This window comes from Chiloscyllium plagiosum, chromosome 8, assembly GCF_004010195.1.
Source record: "Chiloscyllium plagiosum isolate BGI_BamShark_2017 chromosome 8, ASM401019v2, whole genome shotgun sequence".
Taxonomy (NCBI): Eukaryota; Metazoa; Chordata; class Chondrichthyes; order Orectolobiformes; family Hemiscylliidae; genus Chiloscyllium; species Chiloscyllium plagiosum.
The window spans coordinates 84,896,103-84,910,031 of NC_057717.1; the positions used below are offsets into that span (position 1 = coordinate 84,896,103).

Below are 13,929 nucleotides of genomic sequence, written 5' to 3' on the forward strand. Positions count from 1 at the left end.
AAAGATCCAATCAGATGACTCAAAATCCCAACTTACCTGCCTAACAAACTCTGGTTACTGGAATACACTAGCCAGGTTACTATACATAACAAGACGCTGGTGTTTATTTCAAATAAATCAGTTTTTACCAAAGTTATCAACTTATAAATCTTTAATCTACCCTTGTTAAACTTCTACACAAAATAAAAATAAGAAGTAGAATTTATAAATGGGGGCAAAATAATTAGGAGAACACAGATGAAGAGCAATAGTTCACATGATTCATGAACTGTCCTTTTCCTTTTTATAAGTCTTTATAATCTCTGATCTTCATTCCAAGTCTCACTATTTCTTTACTAAAGACTAGGGCACTTAGCACACTAAGTGTTCAGTCTCACAGTAATTGGGTAATGGCAGCAACTTATGGCAAATGGAGAGAGATAAATAATCCATCTTCCAATTTTTTTTGTAATTTCTCCATGAGGAGAGAAAAATGCTATCCTTTTAAACTCTGGATATTCCTGCTGCTATATGTTTCATATACTGGCTCTGGATAGGTGGGCAGTCTGTTAGAGTTGTTGTCATGCTGAGCACTCCTGACCCATGCAATTAGTGCTGATTTGAGTGGAACTGCCCCCCTCATACGGTCATGAGTCAAGCATCCTCTCCCATTGCTTGAACAAGATAACAATAGAAGTACAACTCAGTGAGTACCAGTAACTCATTTTAAAATTGCAACATCTGCTTCCACAGTTTCCTTGACTGTGTTTTTATTTCCTATTTTGGTTCACAATTCAAAAATAAATAAAAACAAAAACTTGTGGTTTTTACAGCCAGAATTGGTTGGATAAGCTGAGCACCCAGTCTTGGAACATTCACCATAAGCTTGTCTGAGTGAAGTCTAGGCAGTGAAGTCTATTTTGAATCTGAAGATTGTGCCAAAATTAATTTCTAATTTCTATCACTCCAAGTCCGATATATCCGTTCGAAGATGGATATTCAAAACTCAACACTTTTCTAGAAGAAATGAGTAACACTATGGTGCAGTAGCACTTTGCTTTTATGTTCCACACATGTGATGCAGCTATGTAATGTATTAATCTTTTTCTGGTTCCTTGCATGATCTAGCGATGGAGAAGTGACCTTTTAGGTATCTGAATCCCAAATTTATTAAAGGACTTTTAAAAAAAATTGAAGTTGTAATTGTGGTAGACATGTGCGGTAAGTATGAATGTGCGGTTTACTGAAAACCACTGAGATAAGATACATTTTTTTTAGTGAATGCAAGATTAAATTTAATGAAGGTGTTTATTCTGGAAGAGGATTAAAATGGGCCCCAAACTGACTTGGTTAAACAATGTAAGAAGACATTCATAAATTTGCAGAATGACTGTCAATGGCAAATGAATTTCAATATTCATAAATAAGTGGTAGTTTATGTGGTAGGAGGTCCCATACTCCTTAGAAGATAAAAGTCTGAGTTAGAATAGAGGAGCAAAGAGAAGGGACTTGTATGGGTGATTGTCAGAAAAGTTAAAAGGAGTGGTGCAGTTTAACAAGGCTATAAAAATGCAAACAAATGCACTTTTAGAGGAATAAAATTGAAAATCTAAGATGTAATATATCAATTTATAAAGAACATTGTTTATACCACACTTAGAGACGAGAGCTGGGTGCATTATTCTATTACAAGAAAAGGATGTAGAAGCACTGGAGAAGATGCAAAATCAATATATAAAAATTGTGGCAGAATTCAGACATTAGAAGCTGTCCTGCTAGTTATAACCAAAAATGGATAGTCTTACAATGAACAATGCTGAAAGCAAAATTCACGTTTAGAAGGAATGTAGATAACAGTTTAAACAAATTGAAAAGAGAATGAGAAAGGGTAGAGGAATGTGACTAAGCAGAAAACTGATAAGGGGAGCATAGCTACAATGAATTGAAAGATCTGTATTGTAAAATTCCATTGTTTTATGTGACTGAAAAATAGCATTACTTCAAGAATATTTATCTAAATTTATTTTTCTTAACACATGTCAGTTTTCATGGGATTTTGTCTCATGTTTCTTTATATAGACCAATTTTTGAAAGAGAGCCTATGCATTAACCTAATTCTGAGCGTTGGATCAGATTAGTTGTGAATGCTAAAAGTACTTGTGGCACAATTGATTTCTTATCTGACTGAAGGAAAGCACATCAGTCAGCAGAACATATTATGTGGGGGACAAAAGACTTCAGGTTTAATGACCACATTTTCAAGGCAAGTACGATATCAGACTAGTTTTAATGGCTGCAGTGGGTGTATCAGTTGTAGATTCAGAATTTCAGCTTCATGTAAAAGGTTTATAGGGGCATTTTGTGATGTGCGAAGTAGTTATCAGGTGGGTTTTGGAAAGTTCATAATCTATTTATGGGATGAGTAATCAATCCACTTGCACTGACATTTGGCATGTATATCTACACAAGTCAATAACTCGTATAACTTAATAGTGGCAGTATAACAGTATTATGTAAAGCAGCTTTTCCATGTCACATCTTGCAGTGAACAGCATCATTTCTCAATGGATAAATTCTGCAGTATGGTGTTTTCTTACAGGATAACTGTAAAAGAGAATGTCTGACCTAAATTCTATATGTTCGAACCATATCTGCTTAACCCCAGCTATCCAAGTATCAATTTGGTCTTTATGAATTTGTTTCTATTTCAGAACTTTGAGTTGTTTGGGACCAAATGAAAAGAATTACAAAGTTGATGAAAGGTGTGTACTGATTTTGCACTAAAATTTGGCAGTGTTAACCGCACCTTCACTCTGTTATATCCATAAAGATTATTGTGGCAATTCAAAGGATAGTCATTCTTAGATGGTTAAAAATCACATAACACCAGGTTATTTGCTATAAATTCTGTGTTACAATCGAGCCCTCTACAATCACCTGATGAAGGAGCGTCGCTCCGAAAGCTGGTGTGCTTCCAGTTAAACCTGTTGGACTATAACCTGGTGTTATGTGATTTTTAACTTTGTACACCCCAGTCCAACACCGGCATCTCCAAATCAAGGTTATAGTCCAACAGGTTTAATTGGAAGCACTACCTTTCTGTTGTGTTGTGGACACAACCACCTGGTGAAGGAGCGGCACTCCGAAAGCTAGTACTTCCAATGAAACCTGTTGGACTATAACTTGGTGTTGTGCTTTTTAACTTTGTACACCTCAGTCCAACACCGGCATCTCCAAATCATTCTTAGATGGAATAGAATGTGCTGGAAATATGCAGTTTAGGCATTCTTGTGTTATTATCATGATTGTTTGTTTCCAGCTGGCTTAATGTAATTGGTAAATCAGTGGTACAATGAAATCACAATTACCCACCATAATCTGGGGGAGGCTTTGGGAGTTTCCCTTCCTGAATGACAATTAGTTCTTAAATTGTATAACTTCTGCTGGCAACGTTATTTGGTACTGAAGTGGCTGATCAAGAGTGGTTCAACTCTTGAACTTGCTTACTTATGACTCCAACTAAAGGTTGAATACTGAACCAAACTATCCAAAATTGTCATCAACAGCAATTGCAACTCCCAAACAGGAGAACTGAATATAGGATTTAGCTATCTAAACATGCAGCTAATTAACAGCGTAAACACACATTAAAGTTTACAGCTTTGCTGAGATCAGTGTTTCCTGTCACATCAACTTGTGTAGCTTCGAAGTGGATTTTGGGGAAGCCATATGCTGGTTGCTTGATTTGTCAGTGACAGATTTGGCAACTTGTGTTGTAGGCAGGTGCATGTGGCTGCTGTGAACCAAAGAATCAGCTGATGACCAGCTGCACTGTGCCAGCTAATCCTGTTGTTAGTGGGATCACAACCCAAACAAGAACAACAATGATTGGAACCCATAACTCATAGATATACAGTTATACAAGGGCACACTTCTAGTCAATCAAGAACAACAATTATTTGAATTTGGATTATAAATGTTTCACTTCATTACAATTGTTTACAATATTAAATACATGAAGCAAAAAATAATTTGTTAGAAGATTTTTTTAAAAAGACTTGCATTTATGTTGTGTCTTTCATGACGACAGAACATCCCAAAGAAAATATTTTGAAATTTAGTAACTGCCATAGTGTAGGAAATGGGGCAGTTAATTTGCATAAATAAACTCCCACAAATAGTAATGTGATAGTCAGTTAATGTGTGTTGATTGAGGGGTATAACTCTGCTGTTCTTCGCAAATGTGTCATGAGATCTTTTACATCCAGCTTAGGTAGACAGGGCCTTGGTTTAACATCTTATCCCTGGGTACAGTGATTGTGACATTTCAGTGCCCCCGGTCAGTACAGTGCTGGAGTGTCAGATTCAAGTCTGTGGCTTGCTTGGTTAGAAGAATATGTTCAATTGTAAACAATACCTTTTGATGAGGAAGACATTCTGAAAGAACAATCATTGTAACATAATTTCAGAGAAACAATGCCTGTTGAGTTTCAGTCCAGTCTGATTTGCTAATATGGTTAAATATTATCTAGATATCTATTTTATAATATCTACTAACACATCATGTAAGATCTGGAGCCTGATATTAGAATGAATTAAAATAACTATTTTTTTTAATTGGTGAATTATCACTGGAGATAGGTTGTGATGTGTAACTTCGATATGGAATGCAATTTTGTTGAAATGAGAATGAGTTAACTTGTAGAAATCACAGAAGCACCTAATTTCCTCACTTTTCATTAGATTCTGGGTTTTACTTTTTTATAATTCAAAATTGTTTTCCCTGAAGAATCCAATTATTTTGATGTAATATATCTTCTCATTGAATCCCACTTATTGTACTTTTTTCAATATTTTCTACAAATTCCCATTGTTATGTGATTTTCTTGGTGATACGGATTAAATACACATCTAAACATTTTGTAAAAAAAGATTTTTTTCTTGTATTTTAATTAAAACATGGAAGGGTGTCATGAGACCTAACAGCAGTAGAACATATCAAGTAGACTGTTTGATCTTAAATACCTCACTGCACAACTGTGGGGAATAAAATAGTTTAAAGGTACTGCATTTTGAGAAAACTGGCAACACACAACAAAATTTCACACAGAACCTTTGCACTGCTCTTTTGTCCTGATGCACATGATTGAAAAAGGCATGCTTGGTGGCAGTGTCTGTATTATGATGTAGCTTGTGAGCAAAATGAATGGAAAACAAGGCACATTGACTCAGCACCAGATCTGCCATATTCAGATGTGCCTTTGAGTGCTAAGGCCTTGTTTTGACTGGCCCCACATTGTACAATAGCAGGTGACAAAGAGCTGCATTCATATTTCAGAGCTGCAACTTAAGCTGACAGGTAGTAGGCTGTCAGTAGTATGGGATATGAGATGAAGCTGTTTTAAACATCTTGATCTGCACGTACTGAATGATGAATCAGAGGATGATCTTCTTTTGTGCAGTGACCATTTGGACTGTTATCTCCTGAACAGTTCCATGTTAAAGCATTTCAGTTAATTCTACTGACCTGCCCTTTCCCCGCAGCCCTGCAAAAACTTCTTTTCGGGTTCCTATCCAGTTTACTTTTGAAATTCACAACTGAATCTGCCTCTACAACACTGTCAGGCAGTGCATTCCAGGTCCTAATCAATCTGTGTATTTAAAAAAAAATATTTCCTCCCGAGTTGAGAATACTGTGCTAGGAAAGCACAGGTCAGGCAGCATCCAGATGCTGCCTGACCTGCTGTGCTTTTCCAGCACCACAATCTCAATTGTGATCTCCAACATCTGCAATTCTCACTTTCTCCTAATTGTTTCCTCCTGTCACTGGTGCTTTCGTGAATCACTAAATCTTGTCCCTTGCTTCTCGACGCTTCCTCAGTGGGAACAGTTTCTCTCTATCTATGCTTAACTTAGGCCCTTCGTGGTTTATTTGTAAAAAGTTATTCATTCATAGTGTAGCTATCCTATGTCCACATCCTATCATTTATTGTGCATCCCTAATTGGCCACAGGCAGTTTGAAAAACACTCTCTATCTACTACTCCTATCAATCAGCCAGTTTTGAATTTGTGCCTTTTATTTCATGGGATTCAACATTGCCAATAAATCTTTCACATGGAATTTTTATCAAGCCTCTCTTGGAAGTCCATGTACACTGCATTAACCATAATGCTTCCCTCTCTTACCTCACCAAAAAACACAATGAATTAATTAACATGACTTTGCCTGTTAAATATCCACAATAATTTTTCCTAATTAATCTATAGCTCTCCTCATTACCATTAATTTGATCCTGGACTGCTGCATCTGAAAGCGTTTCCATTATCGAGATTAAACTGATTGGCCAGTAGTTGCTGGATTTATCTTTGCAACTATTGTTGAATAAAGAGAGATATAAGCATTGAGTGTCTGAGCGAGGGATCTGATATCGACAAAGGTGAGAGATGCTGAAAGCCACCCCCTGCCCATTCCTCTGACCCTTCCTGCCCCCTATTCTCCTGTGAGTGCCACCCTGTGATAACCATCTCATTATTGCTTATATATAGCCCAGATTCATCACTGATGTGGGGCCTATGATCGATGCATTGCCAGCAACTGTCACTGCTGCCTCAGTGGTGCTAATGACAATGCTGGGATTTCTGCTGCTGAAGTCCTGAATCCTGGAGAAGATTCACGGTCGGCTAGTGACCACTTAATACTGTCGGGCACCCATCATGTATCAATGGCAAGACTTCATCGAGCAAAGCTTGATTGGAGCCTATTGTCACAAAGTCTTTCAATCATTACCCAGATTAAACCTGCATACTTGGAAAATGAAGTCCAGATTGTTGTGAAGCCTAGTTGTGGTCATTTTCCTTCTATTGCATTTTCTTTCACTGCAATAGGTGTTAACGTTCCACTTGACTAATTGCAAAATAAGCTTGTCTCGTCAATGAGCTTTTGTAACCCTGCACCCGCTCTCTAAAATTCAGTTCAGTTTGGACATTGAGGTCATACATTTTGGTGCTGGAAAATGAGTTAACCAAAATTTGAACTGGAGTGACCATTAATCTTCACTGCTTTCATGAGGTGACAAAATTGTGGAAGTGGTTTCACACTGGGGAGATATCACACCAATCTGGGGCTCTAAATTACAGAAAGAGAAGCTGCTTGGTTCAATTAATTAATCAATTAGGATAGGTTTGCCTCATTATTCTATATAGTCTTACTGACTGGGAATTTACAGCAGCGATTCGCATGTCAGTGACAGTGATTGATGAAGAAGAGATAGCACACAATTAGTCAATGTCTGTAGGAATGGACTAGGGCTTCAGTTTACCCATTCTGTTTTCCACAGGATTTGTGACCTACATCAACTGCTATAGAGGTAAGAGTCGTGAGGGTATTAATTACAGGCGCTCTGGTTATTCAGCTGACAAGTGATACTGTGAGATGGGTGGAGTTAGGGGTAGTACCAGGGCAGATGGGAAAAGGGTAATATGAGTGAAACTACATCTAATCCATGTATAAAAGCTAGATAAATATCTATGAGGATCTCTGTGCAACATATACCAGCTTCATAGTTTTATTTTATGATGCACATAACCTGTCTACATCTCAATAAGCACTGCCTTTTAAAAAAAAAGCTTTGAGTGTTTGAAGATATTTTAACTGCAACTTGGATTTTGCGGTAGTAATGGTGAAACTGTCAACTTTTTCTGTCATTACTACTCTGAAACTGGTGACAACTTCTAGAGTCTGCACATGCACAGTTAAACTCAGAAATCCAGGTGTTTCTGTCAGTAGCTCTAATCTTCTCCAGTGGATATATTGTTGAGATTTACCCAATAATAAACAATTAAAAATCAATGAACAGACAAGTATTTCCACTCTTCCAGTTGATCTCCTGGCTTTTTTAAAAAAAGAGAAAGCTGGACTTTGCTGAATGTAGTGTAACTTGGGGTTTAATGTTAAAAATCACACAAAACCAGGTTATAGTCCAAGAGGTTTATTTAGAAGCACAGCTTTTGGAGCGCTGCTCCTTCATCAGGTTTAATGGTATTCTAAATTCAAAGTTGCTGCTAAATTACCACATTGGCTTTGAAAGAGTGACTTCAGTTGTTAAATGTCAAATTTCTCCATTTCAATGAGAGAGTTCACAGTTTTCACTTTTTTAAAAAATAGTTTACGACGGTGTCTACTTTTTTTGTGTGTGCATGTTTTAACCATTTATTTAAGTGTCTGTAAAATATGAAAAAAGTGAAGATTTACTACTTGATTTATCATCTGAAATTTTTTAATTTCAATGACTGATATTTGGAAAAATTAAAGGTAACCAGGCAGAGCAAAACTTGCTTTGTCAAAGAGAAATCATATTTAACTATTTTGTTGGAGATCTTTAAAGAAGTAACTTGTGCTGTAGATAAGGGGGAGCCAGTGTATTGTGTATAGATTTTCAGAAAGCATTTGATGAGGTGACACATCAAAGGTTATTGTGGAAAACAAAAGCTTATGGTATAGTGAGCAACAAATTGGCGTGGGTAAAATGCCAACAGACAGCAGAGAGTTGGAATGATAAGGTGTCAGGGTGTCACAAATGGTGTACAACAATGGTTGGTATACTGGGGCCTCAACTCTCTTTCCAATTTCTATACATAATTTTGAACACTGGATCGAAGGTACAGTAGCTAAATTTGCTGTTGACACAAAGATAGGCAGGAGAATGAGTTGTGAAGAGGATATAAGGACCCTACAAATGAATATAGGTAGGCTAAGGGAGTGTGCAAAGATCTGCGAATGGAGTACAATGTGGGAAAGTGTAAAATTGCCCACTTGGGCAGAAAGAATAAAAAGAAGTGTATTATCCAAACCATGAGAGGTTTCAGAGCTCTGGGATGTAGAGAGATCTAGGTGTCCTAGTGCATGAATCACAGAAGGTTAGTGCACAAGTAATCAGGAAAGCTAACCGAATATTTTGGTCCCATTTTAATTCAGGTGCAGTCTGTCCTGCTCGTAGAACTGCCAGAAACAATCAGTGCATACAAGGTCATTTTGGATACTGGTAGGACCTTTGATTTTCCACATATGACAGGTTTCATATTCCACTCAGCTGACCTTACCTGCCATGATTTAAAGTTAAACTTAGTCTTACTAGCTGACTTCTCTAATTACTTAATCTGAAAAGATATTCTCCTGACCTCTGACTTATTTTTATCCATGGTGCGCTTCAGTTCATCATCATTAGATCTTCAAATTAGCAGCTATTAGTAACAAAAGGATTTGTGGTTTTCCTATGATGTCACTCTTGGTTTTGTGCTGGGACCCCAGCCCTGGGTCTCAATTTATCCTGTTAAAAGACCTAGCAAACTATGAACCAATAAATGCAAAAGGCACCTCTTCCATTATGGACTATATTCCCACGTGCTCCAAATTGATGACGTGATTTATCCAGGTAGGCACCAAGCTGAAATTTCCTCCTTAACACCTTTCCTTCTCTATATTCCTCTTCTCATTTGAGATACTGCTTAAAATTTCCCTAATTTACAAAGCTTTTGTCACTCTTCATGGTATCTCCTTATTTGACTAATTATTCATTTTTATCTCCCTACCTCTCTGTGGTGTTTCAGGGACAATTCCCTACTAAAGGAGTCCTATAAATAACACATTTTTAACTTTGTCCACCCCAATCCAACACCGACATCTCCGAACCATATAAATAAAGCTCTGTTTTCTTGTAAGAAATGGCCAGAGGCCATACCGTTCTAAAGTTATGTTTGAAATATGTTGTAACTGTTAATTTTCCCCAGGTAATTCAACAGTTCACTATCATTATTGAGGTCCTGTAGGTAGGCAAGAGTTATACCCCCTTACCCCCATATTTGACCCCTGCACGAAGGCACTCTCTACAGAGTCATTTCTCTAGTCAAATTCTCATTAAGATTATTTTATTTTCCAAAAATTTGTATTGCAGTTGCTAAACTTGTAGATCATATTGGATAAAATGTATTTTTGGCAGACTTTTTTTTAAAGCATCAAAAGCATCCTATTTGAAATAAGTGTATTTGGAGGTGCCAGTGTTGGACTGGAGTGGACAAAGGTAAAAATCATACAACACCAGGTTATAGTCCAACAGATTTATTTGTAAGCATTGCTCCTTCATCAGGTGGTTGTGGAGTATAAGATATGTTCATATGTAAATCCCAGAACTTTTTTCAAGTTACATTCTCAAGAACTGAAACCAACATGGTCATTCTAAAAGATAAGAGACTTGAAAAAGATCTGGATTGTTTGTTAATATTTCATTCCAATTGCATCACACTGTAAACTTTTGCTATAAATTCTTTGTCTTACAATCTTAATACTCCACAACCACCTGATAAAGGAAGTGCTAGTGCTTCCAAATAAACCTGTTGGACTGGTGTTGTGATTTTTAACTTGGTGTCTTCCAGTTTGACTATCTTCATTGTTGACTTTTGTAAATAGGAGTCGAAAACTGTGGTGCTGGAAAACGCAGCAGGTCAGGCAGCATCTGAGGAACAGGAGAATCTACATTTTCAGCATAAGCCCTATCAGGAATGTGGAGGGGGAAAGGGGATGAGAGATAAATACGGGATCGGGGTGGGGCTGGGTGGAAGCCAATAGGTGGATGCAGCTGTGCAGTATTTGTGATAGGTCGGTGGGGAGAGTGGAGTGAATATGATGGAAGATGGACAGGTTAGACAGGTCAAGAGAGCGGTGTCAAGTTGGAGTGTTGGATCCGGGATGAGGTAGACGGTGATGAGATTTGGAAACTAGTGAAGTTGATGTTGATGCTGTGTAGTCGAAGGGTCCCAAGGCAGAAGATGAGGCATTCTTCCTCCAGTTGGTGAGTGTCTTGGATTTCGCAATGGAGGAGGCCCAGGACTTGCATATCTTTGGGGAAGTTGAAATGGTCGGCAACAGGATGGTGATGTGGCCAGGTACCTGCAGGATCTCATAATTTGCTGAGGAACCTGTCTAATTTGATAATTTCTTTCTTGCCAAGTTGAAAAATGTGAAGAGTTCAAACATTTCACATGTCACTTTCTGTTAAATTGTGAATAGGTGAATGTGCATTGCATTATGTTGGGCAGACTGATCAATAACCAGGAAGACTTTAGTCTGCTTTGAAGAAGTATTAAGTACTGGTATCAGTATAATTTCAGTATTTATTCATGTTTTGAATATTATGATTGCTGTTTCAACTTACAATAGCTTGTGCTTCGTATTGTGAAGTATTGGATAGGGTATGAAAGATGAGTCATTTTCTAAACTGGTTAAATGTCAGTTATTTTTACAAATACACCATTACCTTTGCATTGTAAAAAGTCACCATAGTCCAACTCTCTCATTGGATATACAAAAGGTGATGGGTTTAACCTGAGAGTCATCACATCTCAGATAAGGGAAATCTTTGAGAAGGAGCATCCATCCTAGTAACCTCAGCTGGTCCAGGAATTGAACCCACTCTGGTACCAGTCTGTATTGCAAACCAGCCCTCCAACAACTGAGCTAACCAGCCTCCACATTTTACGTAGTTGTGGATTCTTAGTCTTCATAAAAAAAAAAGCAAATTTACAAAGGTCAAGCCATAAACTGTCAATTGCCACCCTTCACAATTTAAAAGAAAACCACTGAGACCTAAAATTTGTCTATTTCTATTTTAATAGTAAAGTATTTATTGAGGGCTCAACACGAGACAAATTTAGTTGTGTTTTTTCCCAATAGCTGCTTGAATTGATATAAAGTAAACTTCCCTAAAGATTGTAAGCTCCAAACATAACTAAGATTTATTAAAAAACATCCATTAAATATAGTTTATAGAAATAGATTTCATTTTTGAAAGTGTGCTGATTGTATCCAAGGAAATAATTGTTTAGATATTTGTATTTGTATGTTAGCAGTGCTGACAAAATATATTGAGCAAGAACTTTGACTGTATTTCTTGATTAGGGTACATGTATACAGTTGGAGCTAAACTGTCTTTTCTAAATATGTCTAAGCAGCTGGAGGGATTGGTATTTTGAGGACCACTTATCACCAGATTTGATCGTCTGCATTCTGTGCAAGCTTCAAGGTTCAGTCTGTCTCTTGAACAGATAGCTTTAGTGTGCTGTTACTTGCTTTGTTTATCTGTCAGCTCTCAGAATGGCTCTTTATAAAATCTCCTGATGTGTCCTGGACAAAGTAGAGAGAAAACGAGTTTGAACAAATTGCATATCATTCTCATTTTGGCATCACTGGGCGCACACAGCTCATTAAAAGACTGCAGATCTTTAATTAATGATATGTAAATATCCTCAAATGGATTAGATTTGCATATCGAGAGAGATTTGAACGCTTTAGGATGTAATATATTCTAATTAAGGTTTAATTAAAAATGATGGGAATTTCATTTGGCCTCGCAGAATTATTTTAAATTTTGATGAACATCAAGTGAAGATTGCAATGCGAACACATAACCCTCTGTTTTACTGCAGCTTTGATTTTACAATGTGCCTGCCCTTGCGCAATATTTGTAAAAGTGTAATTAAAAATGAAGGATGGAGGAAGCAAGGCGTTAGCATTCGATTGGGTGATATGTTGTCATCTTAGTCATGCTTGAAATTTTTTAATAGTTTTTAGCCGCTGTGCGATAGCCATGCAGCAATTACGTTAATGGGATGCTATTAGCCTGTGGTTTTGTCTGAGCTGCTGGGCAGATAAGAGTTGTGATCAGAGAATTAATATTTATCTGTGAATTTGACTGCCAGATTTCTTCACTTACTGTACTTTCCTGCAAAGTTTGCACACTGGGAGCTGAAACCTTTCTGACCTATGTGTACCTTTTAGTAAAAACTTTTTCACTTGGGAATATATGTTTTGCGTATTAATTTTAAAACGGCAATAAATGTCTATATTTAAATCTTTTATATAAAACAGTCCCTGAATGGAATCATCTGGAGCCAATTTTGCAGATTATTTTCACATATTTATAAAGTCTGTACAAGACAGCTATGTGACTAAAAATGAGACAAAGAAACAAGTTTGTTCTCCAACACTTAATCTGAATTTAAATATGTCAGCTTCGAGTAATGTGACCATGGCAGTTTAAGTTCACTGCTGCTGTTTCTAATGGTGTCAATTTTTCCATTATCCATCCCCTTCCTTTGATTTCTTATTTAAAAGTCCAATAAACATTCTGGCTTCAATATTAATTAGAAGCGAGGGTAGGAAGTGGCGGCAGTAGTGGTGGTGTGGGATGATGAGGTTGACCAGTTTGTGCTTGTGAAATCATGAAGAGTTTAGAGAGATATGGGCCAAGTGCTGGCACATGGGACTAGATTAGGTTAGGAAAACTGGTGGGCATGGGTAACTTGGACAGAAGGATCTGTTTCTGTGCTGTACATCTCTATGACTCTAATAGGTTTTCCTCCCTCAGGCCTTGCTAGATTTAAATGTAGGACCTGATTAACATATTTCCATCTTGACCTCTTGGCCTCAACAGCCAGATTGAGAGACTGGAATGTTTGTGGCATCAGGGTATCTTTTAGATATGTTAACAGGGTTTGATACTGAAAGGAACCTGGATTGAGGTAGAAGATAAAGAGATAAAAGGATTTTGCAAGGTTTGTGAAGGTTTGTAGCTCAGGTTGAGATTTAGGGTGTAGGTTTGCTCGCTAAGCTGTAGGTTTGATATCCAGACGTTTCGTTACCTGGCTAGGTAACATCATCAGTGGCGACCTCCAAGTGAAGCGAAGCTGTTGTCTCCTGCTTTCTATTTATATCTTTCTCCTGGATGGGGTTCCTGGGGTTTGTGGTGATGTCATTTCCTGTTTTTTTTTCTGAGGGGTTGCCAGATGGCATCTAGATCTATGTGTATGTTTATGGCATTGTGGTTGGAGTGCCAGGCCTCTAGGAATTCTCTGGATGCCTTTGCTTAGCCTGTTCCAGGATAGATGTGTTGTCCCAG

The 13,929-nt window shown here is 37.5% G+C and overlaps 1 protein-coding gene across 3 annotated transcripts in view; it reads left to right on the forward strand.

The window, feature by feature from the left end:
• LOC122552150 (pre-B-cell leukemia transcription factor 3-like) overlaps positions 1 to 13,929 on the forward strand; it is a 593,793-nt gene that overhangs the window by 149,766 nt on the left and 430,098 nt on the right. The window contains exon 3 of one of the 3 annotated variants that reach the window (XM_043694653.1): positions 8,955 to 9,005. The exons of the other annotated variants lie outside the window; for them this stretch is intronic. Coding sequence (XP_043550588.1) covers positions 8,955 to 9,005 — 51 coding nt within the window. The remainder of the gene's footprint in view (positions 1 to 8,954; positions 9,006 to 13,929) is intronic. 3 annotated transcript variants of the gene reach the window in all.